Genomic DNA, 20,073 nt, shown 5'->3' with positions numbered 1-20,073 from the left:
GCCACGGATTGATTCAGATTTTTTAACTATTTAATATGGGTCAAATTGTATTTTATTCGCGCTGCTTGCTCCCCCTCTCTCTCACAAACTGACAATGGAGGCACGACTAGCCCCTCCTTCTCTTACCGCACGATCTGAATCAAACCATGAGCATGTAGAGGGCGGATTGTTGCCGGTGCTTAATGCTTATTCCCCCAGCGAAGATTCCAGAATCAATCCGGAGTTGAATGGTTAGTATAATGAACACTGTTGCTCAACATAACTCTGAGAAGTTGTCTAGATGTTAAGCGCGGTCGCGTTTCATTACAGATTCGCGCAAAACTTTTGCGATTTTTTTTTTTATAAATATCAATTAACGTTACAACTATTGCGAAATGACGGCGTTTCCATTAACCGATGTTATGCGACTAAAACGTCATTTGTTCCTCTCGCGATCAGTCATTCCAAAAATCATTGCAACGGACGTTGGTAGGCTCATATCACAGCCACCAGACTAGACATTATATTATTATTATCTCCAGGTTCAGGTTGGTGTGTGTTGGTTTTTGTCCACCTCAATCTCCAGGTGTGCGTGTGTGTGTGTCTGAGTCTGTGTGTGTCCACCTCCAGGTCCAGTTTGGTGTGTGTGTGTGTGTGTCTGAGTCTGTGTTTGGGTCTGAGTGAGTGTGAGTGTGTGTCTGTGTTTGAATCTGTGTGTGTGAGTCTTTTTGAATGTGTGAGTGTGTGTGAGCCTGTGTTTGAGTGTGTGAGCCTGTGTTTGAGTGTGTCAGTAAGTTTGTGTGTGTGTGTGTGTGTGTGTGTGTGTGTGTGTGTGTGTCCAGTTCCAGGTTTGTGTGTGAGCAAAATTTGCAACAAAAAGTCTGTGGAGCAGTCATAGCATAGAAATGTAGCAATGGCAAAGTCTTTAAGTTATCTGACACTAAGTGTTGGCAATGGGAATGTGTACTTGTCAATAAAAATATATGATATATATATATATATATATAAACATTATATATATATATATATATATATATATATATGATATATTTAACTTAATCACCCCCCCCCCCCACCCCGCCCCCCCCGGTCCCCAAACACCACACCACCGCAAATAGAATCTAATTCTGTGGGAAACACTGCTTTCTCTTTTTTTTTTCAATAAAAAATTAAAATCAAGATATTTATTATTTAATTCACTCCCTCAAACTTATTTTTTTTAAGAAATAGACTTCCCACAGCATTCTGCATATAATACCTCATTTATTTAATTAATTTACAAGTCAAGCTCTAAAATATTTTCAAATATCCTTACCCTTAATCCCTATCTAGAAAAGTAATGTTCATACTTACCACTGGTTAAAAACAATGACCTTGAAGAGCATTTAAATCAAGTTTTCTATGTTGTTTATATGTCTATGTGGTGTTTTTAATACGCTTTAAAACATTTTAATACGCTTTGAAACACACATGCAAATTCATAAGTCAAAATTCAAAATGAAAATTCAAAATGAAATCGCTGGTGTTTCTTACATCACAAACTACCTTGTAATCAATCCCGTCACGAGGGGGCGGACTTTAGCATATCATTAACTATGCTGCGATGCAGGGGAGTCTCAAAAGAAGCCAGGTTATCCCAGTATATGAAAAATCGGGTACATTACTACATTTAGCAATATAGCAGGTGAATTAAATATATGATGTATATTACAATGTTATGGTGCACTATTTGCCTTTATCCACTGGCGTTCTGAGTTGTTCAAAGCGTTTCTATAAGGATACTGATTTGAGCTGCATGTCTGACTCTGAGATGACGAAAGGGAACATGGTTTGTGTAACTTTAGCTGTCGCTAATAACAGTCAAGCGAAATGCTAATCATATTAATTACAGTTATGTGTCCGACGTTGTAAAGAGCGATACTATTTACTACAGCTGAGTGAGTGAATCTCTGAGCTGGTGTGAGTGAGTGGAGGCAGGACTAATTTGCATAATATGGTTGGATCATTGAATTTACAGAAGCTAGTGTTCGGCCATCAGATATTGGGTCTCAAAGTCAAAAAAGGTTGAACGTTGTACAGTTGAAAGGTTGCACGTCCGCCTTTACTGCTAATATACACCCTAAAGGGGTGGATGGTACAAATGTATATTATTTATACTATATTATTGAATACTTTTTCTATACTGAATGGATTTGTCCAAACTATATAAAAATAAAATCCAGGTTCTTATAAAGTTCATTCATAAATAAATAAATGAAGTTTAATTTTGAATGTAAGTTGATCTTGAGGATCTTGCAAGCTGTAAAAAAAAAACAAAAACAAAAAAACTTGTTTTCAACAAATTCTGCCTTCTCACTCACTGCACTGCTGCTTATCGTTTCAGAGAACAATTCAGATGAAGACAGCGCCTCTCAGCAGCACCTCTGCTCTGCGCACCGGTCTTTGGTGGTTTGCGCTAGAGCGAATGCTTCAAGCATAAACAACTCGTGCATGTCGCAATCTAGGCAGCATCCCGTAACGATTTCATTTGTATGGGGAATTAAATACTTTGATTGGTCGAATGAAAACATGACATGCAATACTTCTATTATATCCAATATAGCTACAGTATATAACTGTGATCACTAATATTATTCAGTAGTGACTTTGGTCGGGACATGTCCCTATATTCTCCATTCCCAAATGATCTCAGCCCTCACATGATCAAACCATCCATCCAATCTGTGGAGTATGATTTTGAAATCTCCTCTTTGACCGTGGCATCTATGTGATTCAATCATGCAGGTCACACTTTTCCACTCCAGGAATCTGATCTTGTGGGACTAAACAGTTGATCACAAACTTCAATGAAAGTCTCAGTTGATTCTGCTACAGGGTAGAGATTGAAGGCATACCACCCAGGGTCACCTTCCTTGTGAAAAAGAAGTGCACTTACTTAACTGTATTGAATGTAATTTGCAGATAATATAATATTAATGAAATGAAAGGTCATTATTTTAGTTTACCATAAATGATCGCCAGTACATTTGGCAGTACACTTTAACCATATTTCAAAGACAATAGAGGTAATAATTCTGAAATTACATATAGGCCTGGTTTTACAGACAGGGATTAGATTAATCCAGGATTAGGCCTTAGTTTAATTGGGGCATTTAAGAAGTTTTATATATAAATGTGCCTTAGAAAAAAACATTAATGGTTTGCATCTTGAAACAAAACAATGGCATTGACATTTTTTAGTTAAAACAGCTCAAACATTTTAGTCAGCTTAAGCCTTGTCTGTGAAACCAGGGGATAAATAATTTAATTAAATTCTACTTACAGTAAGTGGGGAAAAACGTTCAGCTAATTGCATGCATTTAATATAAATCTGAATGCGTTTTTATTAAATTGCGATTAACATGCAATTACGTGCTCAAAAACATTACATTCAGTTTGCACTTAATTATATTATTTTAAAAAAGACTGAGGTCTTATCCACCCAATCATAGCTCCCAGAATAACAATACCTTGGAAATAAAACAAAACTGAATTTTATTGCACATTATCATATTTCTGTTGAACACATAGTGTGAAAAATGTATTATTATTTCAAAAAGGAACACTTTTATGAGTAGTGAATTGAAATTGGTCACAGACCACAAATTTGCCTCATAAGGGACTCTGCATCATAATATTCAGGATGAAATTATAGATCAGGCACATAACAGAGGTCTTCTGGCCTTGCCACAACCATAAAGTGTGTCATAGTGGGCTTTTTAAAACTGTATGTGTGTAACTGAAATGTAATCTGTGAATCTGCTTTGTTCAGTCTATCTGATCTCAGCACAGTGCAGTAAGCGTCGGCCGAGTCCTGAACAATTGTTCTCAGCAGCAATATTCTGTGTCACATTGATAAAGAACCCCGTCATTACAGCGGCCGTTCCCAATCTCCCATTCTGCAGGGTTGTTTCTCTTTTTTGTTCCACGATAGCCGAAAATTGTTGCAACATTTGTTGGAAACACAAACGGTCTCAGAGGCCCAAACTGATTCCATTATGTGATGGCAATCTCCTGTGAAAAGAGCAGAGTTAGCACTCCACTCACCCACAGGGACTTGTGTGTGTGCGTGTGTGTGTGTGTGTGTGTGTGTGTGTGATGGTTTTAATGATGGTGTATGTTCTTTCTATCTGTGTTCAAGTGTGTGTGAGAAATTAATGAACATCAAAATACCGGTTTGATCTCTGCGAGGTCTCTGATGCAACTGAGACACAATTTGTTCCTCTTCAATAATTTAAAAACACACACGCACATACAAACACTCATTTAGCAGTATACCGGTAATGATGATAATCGTGATATTTAAAAAATTAAATATCGTTATCGTGTTAACCCCTACGCTGTGTTGAAATCACAGTAACACCTTTGGTGTTCCCGGTCAAAAATGGCCGGCCTTTTAAAAATTGCTTGTAAATTGCTCGTTATGCTATATTATCACAAAATATTGGATTCAATCTTGGTCAACTTTTTTTTCCCTTTTTTTAACTGCTTGGTCGTAGGCCTCATTGATCTGAGCTTATGCACCTATCCTATATTACATTGCATTAAGACAATTTTATTTTATTTTATTTTAAGAATGTTTAGATATTTTTACAATTATCCTAGCCTGTTGAATGTTAAAATGGCAACAACAAAAACATGAAGGAGGGACACAAGCCATTCATACCTGAATAAAATAGACGAAATAGTCCCAAGTTAAAAGAGTACCCTAGTGAAAAAAAAGTATACTTTATTGTATTTGAAATATATTCCCTTTTTCAATAGTACATTGCAAATGTATCTTTAAATCTTTAAATATATGAAAAGTATATTAGCATCATGCTTTTACCTATTTTCACAATACAACTTTTAACACACTTTAAAGTAATTGTACTTTAGTATATTTTCTAAAAATATATTTTAGAAAAATGTACTTGAGGTGAAAATTCAGTTTATTTTTTAAAAGTGTATTTATTTGCACTTTATAAAAAATATATTTTAGGTATATGTTAACTGTGTGCTGGAAATTATCATTATAGATAGATACGTTATAGTATGCAATAGTATTTTGTACAATGTATAGTTAAGTTTTATTTGTCTAATAATGTACATTTGTTATTGAAAACAAAGTATGCAATTTGTAGTATTTGGAATAAGTTAAAGGTATTAATGAACCTATACTTTTTACTCCAATATATCACACCATGATAGTCCCGGCTCGTGGCCCTTTTGCTGATCCCGTCCCTCTCTCTCTACCACCTCACTTCTTGTCTAGCTACCCTTCCTATCCTAATAAAAGGTGAAAATGCCAAAAACATATGTTTAAAAATAAATAATAAATAATAATAATAATAATAATAATAATAATATATATACACACTTATGGTATATTGCGTTTCGAAGTCACTGGTAATTAATTTGTAATGTACTTGTAACACAAATAAAGTACACTTTAATATCACTAATCAAGTATGTAATTAGTCCCTACACAGTTATATAAAGTATACTAAGTATACTTGAAGTTGGTCCAATTTAGTGCACAAAGGTACACTAAATACACTTAAAGTTATGCTTTACTACAATTTAATTACAAATAAAATATACTTAGTACAAAATTAGTTTCAAAATAGCACACTTCAAGTTAACTAATCATTAACACACTTTAAGTATACTGATAATTAGTCTGGCTGCAAGTATACTTAGCATATTATTTTTTCACAGGGTATTTAAGTAATCTAGCAACACTCAAGAAACCACATTACACTAGCAACTGCAAATCAGTGCACTAAAAACCACACAGAACACATTAATGACCACATAGCAACACTCTGGCGACCACCCACCACGATGCCCTAACACGTTCAAGAAAATATAAAAGTCTAGTGTATCCATGTTTAATAATGCATTGCAAATGTAAACTCTTTTTATCATGTCAATAAATCTTATTAAATCTTAAGGGAACTGAAATATGAGAGAGCATCAGTTTTCTATGAGATGATGAAAGAATGAGAGCACAAATCAGATCATTTGATGCCTCTGGATTTGAGAAGATTAAAATACTCTCATTCATTGTAAATATTAAAATGTGATGTTCCACAGAAGATTCGACTGCTGGTTTCCACCCATCATCCATGCTGTGCCTATAAAAACGACATAGACTGAGGGAATGTGAACCGCTGCTCTATCATTTACCGTTACACAGCTGTGCTAACCGTAATTCAGTATTACACAAGACGTTTACTGTAATTAACCATTACACAGCTGCGTTTCTCTAAATTATTCTTCTTCTATGCTTTGTAGTGTGTGCAAGCAACCGTTTTCTTATTCTCTGATCTGTGCACATTTTCACTGCGTAGCTGTCAGGGTCGTTCGGATTAGTTCAGTACTTTTTGTAGACACTCGCATTTTTCATCATCTCATGACGGACAGCAATCTATGTGAAAATCCATTTTGTTTCTTAAAGCACTTTGATCTGAATTGCTCTTTCAACAGAGATCAGATTGAGACTCAGACCTTTGTGATGGAAAAGCACTGGTAGACTGAGTTGTAACTTCCTCTGTGTGTGTGTATGTGTTAACAGAAAGCCCGACTGGCCCGAATGAGAATTTCCAAGGCTGGCAGCTCCACAGCCTTCCTGCATAGCAAACGAAATGGACTCAACCAATCACTGGAGCTAACGGTAAGAAACACACACACACTTTCACAAATACAAAAACACACACATCCAAGCTCATTTTTTCCATATTTTGTTTTGCTCCCTTGTCATTTGTCATACATTATACATGGTTTTCAACAAGATCTATATCAGGCAGTGCTCCAGTACTGAGGTAAACGTGTCAGGTTGTTTTGCTTTAAAAGTGTTTATTAGAGATTCACATGTGGTGATCCGATCTTCAGCACTTAGCGATTATGAGATATTCATGTTTGCCAATTTGCACAAACATCAGCTCAGTTAACTCAATAACATCCAATTTATCAGGACAGAGTGATGAACTGATGTGAAAATGTCTTAATGTGTTGCTAAACAGCCTCATTGAGGAGATAGCGTGTTTTTGCGTTTTCATGTGGATGCAAAAAATAATAATAAACGAAGGAGGAAAAAATGCCCGTGTACGTGTGGACTAGGCCTTATAGTCATACAAGTTAGTCATCTATTTTTTTTTCAATCCGAAAAGTGAGACTGATTAGTTTTAATTAACTGCTTGTTGGTCAGACTAGTTCAAAGACACAGTCTATGTTTATGCAACTGGCCCCTGGTCTTTATTACTGCAGTTGTCTGATGCTAAAATGTCTTCCTGGAAAAAGAAACCGTCGATTCTCTGAATGCATTTGAGGAATGAGGAACACGCTGATGTAAAAAGTGAACAGCGAGTACAGACAGAGACAGATTGCAGGCAACTCCACAGCTAACCAGTTTTACAGAACATCCTCAGAGAGGTCCAGTGAGTGAAGCAGACGGGAACCCGACAATATTAAGCCTTATGTTCTGTTCTCAGACCTCAAGGCTGTTAACAGTGTGGAAAAAAAATTACTTAAGAAATATATATATATATATATTGATTTATTCATTGCAAACAGTTGAAAGTATGTAAATTTTGCCAATAATCATGATTTGCATTGGGGGTTGAATAATTTTGATTGCAACTGTAGGCTATATATATAGATGGGGGACTTGACTTGACATGACTTGACTCGAGTCGCAAATTTAAGGACTTGAGACTTGCTTGATTAAATTAAGAAAATGACTTGACTTTGACTTGAGATCCAATGACTCGAGAATGACTTTATATAAATCATCAATTGATAAACAAAATGAAAGCAACGGAACCATTGACGCCAGTCATCAGATTCTGCGCGATTGCGTAACGCTCCACAAGCACAGAAAAAACATACAGCGCGGTGATCGTGCTAAATACAAAAACATCCCCCAGCGTCATTTCTTTTTGGATATAAACACCATATAAATATTACCATATGAACATATTCATAAAATAAGATTTGCTGTACACATAATAACTGGTAAGGGATATCGGACATGACCATCACAACCTCGAGCTTCATTCACCACCTCTAAAAGTAGCCTAAGCTATGGCTTGTTTGTTATAGTTAATTTGACTAACGTTATATCTAGAGAGAATAGTGGTCAAAATAGCATGCCTCTTTATACAAAATTATGTTTTCAAATGTAGCTTAAGGCTGTCAATAGATTCAAATGATAAGTAATGATGGCATAAGTTTTGTATCATAGGCTAGTGCTTTAATGCCAAATATGTCACTCTTTCCAATGACGAAAAACAACATACAAAACTGTTAATGATGTTTTGTCGTGTTTTATGTTTCTCTTGAAGTAGGGTCAGACGTTATCAGGGGGATGGGTGGCAAATTGCCAACAGAATTAATACAATGCACCCAAAATTCAAGATGTGGTGGAAAAGATGGCCTGTTATTTTTATATTTATAACATATGATATTAAACAATATTTCCAGAATATTGGCGCGACTGCAAATGTGATAATGATTTTTTACAACAGTTCAGTAGTTAGGCTAAGAGTTAGGCTAAGAGTTATACGTATTTGAACGAATCCGGGGCTTTGTGATTCAGTGACCAAGTTGCTAAGTTCCAGAATGAATCTGCCGTTTTGAACGAATCATTTGAATGAATGCTTCTATGACTCGTTCATTAAGACAGTGATTTGGCCCCACCCACTGGCGGTTTTAATTTCATAATTAAAAAATATAATTTATTATTTTTTAGCATCCAATTTTTTCTATATTAAAATGATTATATTTAAATTATTAATCTCATAACATTATTTATGCTGTTGTAATTGCAGTGTAAATGGTTAGAAAAAAAATGGTTATCAATTTAAGGGGTCAAATATTGGCCCTTAAAGGGACAATGTGTAGGAATTTCTCCCATCTAGTGGTGAAATTGTATTTTGCATTCAAACGAATACTGCTCTCCAGCGCCTCGCTTTTTCAAATGCGTGTTGCATCTACGGTAGCCGTTACGTACCATAAAGCTATGACAGGATGTCTTTTAATAGCACTTCATCGAGTTATACTGTCTGTCTATATAATAAAGTAACCAAGCATTGAAAAAAAGCTTGTAATTAAGACCGAAACATTGACTTACCTGTCGAGAAGAAAGCAGGCAACTTCAGCGTCCCTTTTGAAAGCTTTCTCCTGCATTAGCTCTTTCCACCTGGAAAAAGCTATCCCGACATTAACCCTTGTTTTTTGTAATCTCCGGTCACGTTTCGTTTTTACGGTCTACTTTGGACTTTTTCGACGACGAGGACTCCTTATCCTGTGACTAACCGTGCAGTGCAGCATTTAAACTCGCCGGGGCAGTGACAAGAGCCTCTCACTGCTCTGCTCCTCCGCTTCTGCTGGTTTCAGTCACGTGACGCTGGCTCTGAACGAAAACGCGTTGCGGAAACGCGTTGGCCTAGTACTTTTTGTCCCTCTCTGCTATTATAGTTTTTCAAGATGGCGGAACTACATGGAAGCCTCCGTGGACCTACCCGTCCCATGTATATAAAGATAATAAATTCTTCGTTTACGAGGATAAGTCAGATCATTGGCAGAGGTATTTGTACACCATTGAGGACATATTTAAGAATAAAAATATTGATTTTAGATAATAAAATACCTAAAAAAACGACACATTGTCCCTTTAATGGGAAAGTTGCCGGTGATATTCCATAAAAAAAAAAAAAAAAAATAATATAAAAAAAAACCAAATAATAATAATATATATATAGGCAGTTAAACATATAACATTTACTGTAAAACCAATATAATTAATGCATCACACTTGTGAATTTACCTTCGTAAATTTTTCGTATAATTGTTATTATAATAATAATAATAATTCCAAATTTTGATAATCATAAATACATGCTATAATAAATACGATATAAATGTATAAGAAAGGTAATCATTTCTGAGGGGAAAATGAATAAGGTTGAGACCAATATAAATAAATAAAAAATTCTGTTTGGTATTGTAACTTGACTTGACTTGACCCTTAGCAGGACTCGACTTGACTTGCTTGAAGTGAACCACTGACTTGACTTGACTTGGTTTGTGTGTACTGCGACTTAGACTTGCTTGAGACTTGATGGTAGGGACTTGAGACTTACTTGTGACTTGAACATGTGTGACTTACTCGCACCTCTGATATACACACACTGAATTTAATACTAAATATACTGTGCTTAAAAATAAATAAATATACTGAATATAATATTTCAGTCTTTTGTGTCACATGATTCTTCAGAAATCATTATAAAATGTTGATTTGGTGGTCATTATTAACGGCTGTTGAAAATAGTTGTGCTGCTTGGATGACAGCTGCATTTTTTCCAGAATTCTGTGACGAACAAAGTTAAAAATAACCGTATTTATTTGAAATAGAAATATTTTGTAACATTATAAATATCTTTACTGTCCCTTTTGATCAGCTGAACGCATCCTTGCTGAATAAAAGTTATTTTCTTTAAAAAAAAAATCTAAATAATTTAATAATAAATAATGTTTAAATTATTTTTCTTATAGTAACTTAAACAAAGACAACACACTTCAAATGTCCTACATGAGACCCCTGGTATAAAAACGAATTAATACAATTAACTTTCACATGATTTTCTGATATACTTCAGCCACTTCAGTCACGTATTTTATTACTGGGATCCAAATGACCCCAAACAACATTACATACAAAATGACATTTCTGGATAATACATGTTTACTTTGAGGTAAAAAAAAAAAAAAGTGATGAAATATCAACAATATCTGTCTACTAAGGTTTGACCAGATCAAGGGATTTTTTTAAGGAGTTTGGGAAAGAAATAAGTAATTATTCTCAAAATACTACTACAGTGTTTTTACATACATCATTGGGGTCTCTAGGGCCCTATTTACACCTAGTATTAAAGAAGCGTTTTCGTCAATCCGATCACGTCTAAAACGTTTTGAGTTTGTCCACTTTCAATTACTTCAAGAGGTAGTGGAAAACGCATTCGACCAGATTGCTTTCGTAGTGTAAATGCTCATGTGGTCAAAAACCAAGTGGCAACCTTAGGGCTTTGACTCCGAACTTCGTTACTCGAATATAATTAGAATATTTAAAAAAAATAATGATATTCGAACGAATATTAGGCAGCCTTTAATATTCGAACCTGTTATGGGCTTTATTTTTTGTAAATGTGTTTGCTTGTAAACGTTGTTTTCAATTCAGATTCCGAGGCTTTTTCACGCCTGGTGAAGTTGTGAATCGCGAGCTCATTAGCAAGGCTATTATTGGTCATCTGGGCTCCTGTAGGTGACGTTAGCGTCCTGGTTAGCGCCTATTTTGTATACCAAAACAATGGCCGCGCCAATGCCTACAACAACCACGCCTGACAAGGATTTCGAAATCTGCACTCCTGACAATTTGAAAAGCAAGGTGTGGCGCTACTTTGGGTTCTCAAAGAAACAGGGAAAAATCACGAGTAAGGACAAAGTGATGTGTAAAATATGTAGGACCAAACTCACACACCACGCGACGACCAGCAACATGAGAGCCCACCTGTCAAGTGTCAACACTACATCCCGCCAAGTTGGAAGAGGAGGAGGGATCGGGGTCTTACTGAAGGCATTTAATGGTCAAAATATTATTAATAAATATTCGAATATATTTGAATATTAATAATAATAAACAAACTTCGAATATGATTTTTGGGCAAAAGTCAAAGCCCTAGCAACCTTCCGGTCTCTCTCTTGAATCCAACACGGAAGTGACTTAAACTGCAATTCATCGACTGACCACTAGAGACAGGCTCCAAAAGAGAGTCAATCCCATAAAACCCCCATGTTAAAATGCCCAACTTCACAGCAGAAAAAAATATGTTTACAGCCTGGTACTAAAAGTGGTATTGGTCTATATAGCTAATTTTGCTCTTCATGACAACTGTGAGGGGGGTTAAAAAAATAATTAAGGGCGTGGCCATTTGAGTGACAGGTGGATTGCAGCTGCTGTCACTACTAGCCGTTTGTCTGCTGTAGCCGTCACATCACCTCAGCTAAACCAGACTCTTTGCCCATTTTCGGTTATTTGAGAGTGACTCGCTTTCAAGATGACGACAGCCAGCTCCGCACACTTTGGGCTTCAAAAATGCTCTTCAGAAACCTAGGGTTGACGTCACGGACGCTATGTCCATATTTTTTCACAGTCTATTGTTTGAACAGTACTCTCCACCTACTGATCTAATGCATAAACATGACATTTAAACTCTCCTCAAAGAAATCAGGACGGAAGTGGTCAAAAGTGGAAAAAATAGATGCATTGTAAACGGGTATGTGTCTGCCTCGTCTACTTGTGATCTGATTGACCAAAATGTAAATCCTAGGCCGTGTAAACAGGGCCAAGGACTCCAAATATAAAAAAAGTAGTCAACTGCAATAGAAAAAAAAATTGGTTTAAAAAACACATCTGTATTTTTTCCTTTAAAAAAAGAGGCCTTGGAGGGTGAATCACAAGAACACTGAAACCTGTGAAAAATGTGCTTAACTGTAATGAAAATGTCACAATGGAAAAATTTGTAACGGTCCTAAAAATAGGCTTCATTTCCTTTATGCAAAGTATTCTTATAATAAGCAGTTCTTTGATTTTAGGGTTAATTTGAGGTTTCTTAATGCGATTCGCCCAAGAATGGTCTGACTTGCATCAAAGAGAAAAGCAGGTTCTAGGTTAGCCTGTCTGAATAGCTCATAAATACCACACAGTTCACACGCAAACATGCAGTCTGCTCAAAATAAGAGTACTCAGGGTTTGTTACTGTAAAACGCCTAATTTTGCTCTCTCTTCATTTCTATCAATATCTTTCTTTTTACTTCTGTCTCTCTCTCTCCTCCTACACATCACTGACTGACTCACTCATGTTATTTTGGTGCTCGCGTTGTGTTAAGACGTTGTGGAAAAGGCGAAAAATGTGGAGCAGTGTATGTGCGTTCAGCCGAAAGGCCCAGTGTGCGAGCGCAAGCTCCCAGGCAAAAGTGCTACAATAAAAGAGACAGATATGTGGAGTTATAGTAACTGTACCAACGGATTTGTGAAACAGGAAAGTGGAATCACTCTGATTCACCCAATCCTCTGAGGCCCCTCGTCCTTCCTTTCTCTCAGGCTTTGTTTATTTAAAGTTATAGATGATATATTGTACTGCTCTGTTATGGATGAAGTTCCTTCCAAAAGCAGTAAACCACTCTCCATGTCTCTCCCTCGCACTCTTACACAACAGCAGCTTCCCTATTACAAGATGAAACTTTCACCACAGGTACTGAGCCAAACAACACACACTCTGTCCCTCTCTCCACTTCATTATTCATGCATGAAATCTAATGATTCCTTAAAAATCTATGTCTGTGTGTGTTTCTGCAGGGCTCCTTAGAGGAGGACCAGCAACTGAAAAAGACCACATCTCTGCTGGAGAGTCAACATCACCATCTTCTTCACTGCCTAGAGAAGACTACGGTCAGTTAGAAGTAGTGATGGGCACTTTCCAAACACTGCTTCATTAAGCTTTACAAATCTTTTATATCGAAACCACAGCATGTATCAAAGTATATGTGTATTGGCAACTCGCCAAGTCACGTAATTTCAGCAAGCAAGGCTTCGTCACACCATTTCGAACGTTTCAAAGTTCTGACGGATGTCTCCACCATGGATTAAAAATAATAGGTAATTGCGACTTTTTTTCTCACAATTCCGAGATATATTTAGTTAAAATTGTGAGCTATCACTCGCAAGTTAAAAAAAAAAACATTAAAAAAGTCGCAATTAACTCTATTTTTTTATTTAGTGGCTTCTGTTGTTTCCATCGTTGATTTTGTGAGCCCATGAATGGGGTTTGGTATGTGATTTCAGTACGTTTTATAGTGTAGGTTTATTTTTTTATTACTGTAATGAATTTTATACATGTATAATACAAAAAGGATAAGTTAAAAAGTAAGAAAGATAGTTAATTGTTTCTAATTGGACTAGTTTGCCAAGCCCTGCCACACAAAACAAGCACTATACACATTAATAAAACAACATACATTTTACAGAACCTTATTTTTAGGCTTATGGAATTTAATTATTTGTAGATTACATTTAATAGATTACACTTTCGTGAAAACATTTACAATTGCTCAGTAAAGGTAAAGGGTGTAATTATACATGTTTGGGCCGTTTTTACCAGCAGGTGCAGACAGCGCTTCGAAACAGTGAATCATTTTGCGAAGAAATTGGTTCAACTGACTCAAGCTTCATTATTTCCAAGACTAGTCAAAAGCATTCCGTTGCTATCACGTCAACAAATGCAAAACTGGGACGGGAGTCGTGACGCAACAAAACAAAAACCCAGCCGGATCAGAACAATTCTTAACAGGAAATTGGCACTAAAAGCGAGGCTGTGAGGGATAGACATATGCCTTGTCCAAATACCCACACTTGTGGTCTTGGCCACTTGAGAGCGCGTGCATGCAACAGGAAGTGTGCAAGACTGTCCCATGTCTTAAAAATGCCAAAGTGCAGTGCCCTTAATGCACACTAAACCCACACTATCTCGAATACCGCTCCGGAACCGTATCCCATCATGCATTATGTTCGGGAACTCATGTGCCCCGAAATCGTGAGATGTCGAGGAAAACACTGTAATTGAAATGAACTAGATACATGTAATTAGGTAGTAAAAACACAAAGTGTTGCACATTTTAGTGGTCCAAAGGTGAGTATGTTATGTGTAGGCCTATTTTGTACAACATTTGCAATTGTTTTTATCACTTAATTAGAAGCATCACAATTTTAAACTTGTGTCTTGTTAGTTACATAGCGAATACTGAACAGACATGTAGAAGTTTATTTGAAAATGCAAAGTATTGAAAATATAACAAATAAAAGCTCTGTAAACACTTGCATTTTTTGCAAGACTATAAGTGTGTCCCATCGAGTAATCAAATAAAAAGTTCTACACACACTTGCAGTTTTTATGCCTACATGAACACTTGGGCCAAATAGAGGAAATACGTCATGCAAGTAGACAAGTGGTCAAGTGCAAAGACCGCAAGTGTGGGAATTTGGACAAGGCTATGATCTCTTCAGTGAGTTCTGCTGACGAAACACTGCAAACATATTTTTCCAAGAAATTTCAATAGACAAAAAAAAAAACTTCAGGCAACATGATCTGTGGAAAATAAGAGATCTTGAAGCTTTATACAGCGGATGCCATTGGAAAAAACGGTTAGTCTCTCAGCCTCGCTTTCAAACCAGTCATGGCGGTAATGGCGCTGCCCTGAATAATAATAACTCTTCGCGCACTATCTAGCGCACGCAAAAACTGCACAGCGTAAAGCACATACCTTGCATGTTAATGACATCCGCGATGCTCCTCCAGACCAGACGTCACGCTCTTTTCGGTGCCTTGAGGAACTTGAGGGCTGTGTCATGTATAATTCAATGTTTTTCTTCAACACAATCACACCTCTTCCTCGGACGTTTAACATTGAGGAGCGAATACGATATTTCGGTCCAACTGTATTTTGGTGTGGGTGGGGCTACCTGACGCGACCTCGTAGAAGTAACGTAGGCCTACAAGGGACATATTAAATATATAGGCTATATATTTAAAATTATTAAACCTATTTCAACAAAAAAACAGGCATTATCATTGTCGAACACAATACATAAAGCAAAATGTTGTACAAATAATAAATACAGCAAATAATAAATAGGCCTACAAAAATTAAAAGGGTGTAGGCCTATCTACCTCATTTTTCAGGTAAGAGTGGGCACGGCCGTTTGTAATTTTAATGTGTCTGGCTTCCGATGTCATTCCCTTCTAGTTATTTTTAGTTTATTACTTAAAAAAAAAAGTTTGTTATGCTGCTTGATATTTCAAACTATTATTTCTTATGATATTATGTGAATGTCTTAGCTCAAACAGTTTTACAGTTTACAGCACTTTGATATATTCTTCTCGTTATTTAGCGACTAATAAATCGCAAGTGTTGCACATTTACAGAAAGCATATAGCATATTTGTATATATGGATAGCATATTTCATGTAGTATTGATAGCCTATATTGATAATCAAAAGGAGGACACACAAAATGCATAGTTTTGTTCGGCATATTGTGTTGAGTCTGGTATATATATATATATACAGTATAGGCTATTTATATTGCAATATGCAATATATTCCTACAATGGCCATTCTTAGCAGTGACGTAATCAAGACAAGAACAGGAAAATATATATATTAACTAATAACATCATAGTTTCACCCCTCCCCAACCCATGCCCGCCCTATTAACCACCAAATATTCCATTTTGCAGATGCATTTAATTACATCCTCAAACTTGTCTTATGCAATGTATAACTGACATAAAAACGAAGGAATTTATTTATTTGCTCTCATTTGTCACATTACAGAAGTTGAAATGCACCAAATGCTGTTTCATGTTCTCTATAATATGCAAATATTAAAATGCATACGTAAGGCTTTGAAGTAAAGGCAATAAAAAAAAAAAGGATTATGTAAATAAAATATTAGAAACCAATGAACTCAGGGAAATAATCTTTGTGTTTCTGTGAACAGAATCATGAGTTTGTGGACGAGCGTCTGTATGAACAGGGGTACCTGCAGACAGCCCTGCAGAACTTCCCATCGCAGAGTCCATCTCTCTCCAGTGAGGAGGGCGTCACGGGCACCTGCTGCTCTCGGAGAACCAAGAAGAACATCCAGGCTCTCAATGCCACACACACACACTCACACACGCACAATCTACAGGAGCTTAGCGCCTTACACATCCATTGTGGGGAACAGCAACCACTCAACACCAGGTAAGCACTCCTTCCTTAACATTTTTTATTGGAATTCAATGTTTTATATATGAAGGTCACATGACAGTTGTTATAAAAAAGTAGTCATGAAACAGAAGTTGCGATAGTCTTTTGTGCCTGACAAGCCAGACCCACATCAAGATGTTGGGTCTGAGAACACACCATTGGCAGGGCTCAATCTGAGGGGTGGGATAAACGGTTTTCTTTCAAATTCCCTCTGCACGCAATAGGATAGCGCTACAACCAACCAGAGCAACGAAGAAGGTGACGTAGTCAGAGAGATTAAACTTTTGCCGTATCCGGTCGGCAAAACTCCGAACACATTTTCCTTTTTTAAGAATGACTTCAGTGCCCTTCTTTGTTCTTTTCTCAAAGAAAAGCTTAACTCCAAGTCTTCCAGAGTCGCGGCCAAAGCCGATTCGAAAGACCGCTGTTCGCCAGCAGCAGCAGCCATCTTCTTTGTTTTCAAGTAGCAGGGAATTCACGCGGAACCATCGCAACTCTGCCGTCATTATGTTAAGCCCGCTCACCGACTCTATACACGATGTGATTGGCCTGACTAGAGTTTGGTTTTTCCAGCTCGAAAGCCAACGGAGAGTTGCTAGACGACACTGGCTGCAAAATAAAATTTGCTGCCGCTAAGGTGCGTCTAGATTTCTAGGCTAGTGTGACGTAGTTATATCCGAGTGAGACGGCTTCTCGAACAAGAAAAAAATGTAGGGGGAGGTCTATTTTGTCTATCAGGAATTGATTTGATGGTTGTGGTTTGCTATTGCTGTGATCTCATGTGAGTGACAGGTTGTCCCGCCCTCACACTAGTAAACACGTCATCAGAGCAGAGATGAGGTGAGATGTCGCTGCATGAGGGAGGGGCAGGGTTCGAATTACGGGGGAGCTAAGGGGAGCTCGGCTCCCCTGAAAAGGACCTGGGCTCCCCTGAAAGCCTACTTTGAGACATTTAGGGGGAGCTCTAAAACACTGTCCATTTTTTTGTGTCGCATATAGATTTTGATTTTCTGTACATTTTTTTGTACATTCTGTACAAGGGAAAACTCCTTTTCTCGAGAATATTGAAGCCTTTATTTTAAAACGTATTGCAGCAGCACAGGCGAGAGCATCAGAGCTCGCGCGAGCACGCTGATGGGCTGTGCTGAGGCAACTGCACAAACCAATGGCGAGAAAGCAGAAGCACGCTATCCAATAGGAGCGCTTGGCGACCTGCCAGACTCTGCGCGCCAAATAGAAGAGTATAAATACAGAGAAAACTCGCCATATGACAGATCTAATCGACTGAAGCGAAAACACCTGACGTGAGAGAAATAGCACGGAGGGGAAGTTATTTTTATTAAAGATTATGAGGGTACTTGAATTAAAAAAAAGAAAAAAAAGAAAAAGATAAGTCATTTACAATAAATACTGCAATGTTCCATAAAAAAAATTTTTAAGAAATGTCCATTTTGATTTCATGGTGACTAACATACTTTTGAAATGCTTTAGATTTGATTGTTCACCCTGTCAAAACTATGCAAATCCATTACAAAAATATGGATGACTAAATGTAAAATCAATTTAAACAAATAAAAATAAACAAACCATTTTAACAGTATTGTTAGGGTCTCACGGGACCCCAAACATGAAAAGTCGTATAGTCAATTTCAACAGAACATGAGGGTTAAAAGGTCAATATCACATGTGAACAGCATGTTGTGTCATTTCCAAGATATAATTTCTGTCAAATAAGGCAAGGAAAAATGATTGTATTCATGTGTGTGTTTTGGATGTTTGCTATCTATAAAAGTAGCCTTTGTAGAGTAATTAAATAAACAAGTGAGGGTGTGAAAAGAGTTCTAAGACCTCTGTCTCTTTCTCTCTGTCTCAGTCGTTCCAGTCTCAATCTGATGTCGGATGAATCAGGGAGTCTGAACTGCAAGAGCAGTGGACTGGTTACCACGGCAATCATCAGTATCCCAACCCCTCCCTCAAACAACTCTCGAGCCAATCCCGACGCTCCGCCCCCTCCGAACCCAGATGCTCCGCCTCGTCCGAACCCTGGCTCTGATGTGGTGAAAATCTCTGCTCTGTAGGAGAAAACAGAACTCAGGAAGAGAAACTGATGAGTAGCCTGCCCCCTAGTGGGAGAAGGAGTGCACTGACTCAGACTCTCTAAAAGAAATAGAACAACATTGATGCGTCTGTGTAATTGAGAGAGAAAGGACGACCATGAGTATTCAAACACTCTCCATCAGGACTGATAAAGATGAGGGTGTCACTGTGCATAAAACATTTCTCCTTTTTCCTCTTAGTTTACTGTCGGGTCATACTGTTTTTTAAATCGTCGAAAAAGATTAATATTTTGACTAGAGATGGAGGCAAGAGGTCAAGCGTTTTGTTTTCATCCGAAAGTCTTGTTTGTTTATTATCTGTCCGTTAATCTGTTCCAACATCGCAGACAGCCTCTCAAAGCCTCGGCTTTCTATATCCCACTAATGTTGTTTTGACCTAGAGCAATTCCTAAAGGATTAGAGCAAGTCTGAGTGAGACTATATGAGGGCGACAGTGTTTCTTAGACCATGCTAAGTTTTTATTTTTGGAATATTTGGTCAGAGTTAGGTCTAACTTGAATGTTTCTGCCCCGCGTGTATGTGTGTGTGTGTGAATTACTAAAGCGTCCCTCAAACTTTCAGCCTCTCACACAGTTCGTGCCTCTCAGGGGGAAGAGAGTTTCCTTCTTCTTTAAGCCACTGTCTCTCCACGAGTCCAAAACGTTGAGCCGACTATGTAACGTTAGCTTTGACCTATCAAACATTACTATGTAATATAGAACCAAAAAAAAAAAGAGAGAAAGAATCATGAAAGTGTTTTTAAAAACTCTGTGACTACAAGCACAAGGTGTCGCTGAGATTTTGTGACTACAAGTTGTATCAAGCCTTGGTTTAACTGTGAATATTGTTGATAGAATATTTTGTAATATTTAGCCATTGTTTTGGCGAAACCAGAGCAGCTGCCTACCCCGCCCCTTTTCGTCCGCCCCGCCCTTTTATGTATGCCCCGCCCCTTTCCTCTGTCCACTGCTGACCTGCTTCCCGTAGTTGTTCTGATCTAAGTGTTATTGTCATTATCGCTCAATGGGTATTTAAAAAAATGTGTCTAGTTTGTGTAAAACTACATGGGTAGGAAACTTTTGATGTTTGTGTTCTTTTCATTAACA

General features: G+C 37.3%; 1 protein-coding gene across 3 annotated transcripts in view; it reads left to right on the top strand.

Moving 5' to 3' along the window:
* The window catches only part of kcnd3 (potassium voltage-gated channel, Shal-related subfamily, member 3), a 109,798-nt gene extending 90,051 nt beyond the window's left edge, over positions 1–19,747 (top strand). The window contains exons 4-8 of one of the 3 annotated variants that reach the window (XM_084389294.1): positions 6,578–6,676; positions 13,284–13,316; positions 13,421–13,513; positions 16,621–16,865; positions 18,745–19,747. In XM_084389294.1, coding sequence (XP_084245420.1) covers positions 6,578–6,676; positions 13,284–13,316; positions 13,421–13,513; positions 16,621–16,865; positions 18,745–18,949 — 675 coding nt within the window. In that variant the 3' untranslated portion in view covers positions 18,950–19,747. Of the gene's footprint in view, positions 1–6,577; positions 6,677–13,280; positions 13,317–13,420; positions 13,514–16,620; positions 16,866–18,744 lie in introns of all 3 variants that reach the window. The other 2 variants (XM_084389293.1, XM_084389295.1) reach the window with 2 other exon arrangements.
* Positions 19,748–20,073: the final 326 nt, after the last annotated feature.

This window comes from Rutilus rutilus (assembly GCF_951802725.1).
Source record: "Rutilus rutilus genome assembly, chromosome: 19".
Lineage (NCBI taxonomy): Eukaryota > Metazoa > Chordata > Actinopteri > Cypriniformes > Leuciscidae > Rutilus > Rutilus rutilus.
Note: the sequence above shows the minus strand (reverse complement) of the source record. Positions and strands in the feature narration are given on the sequence as shown.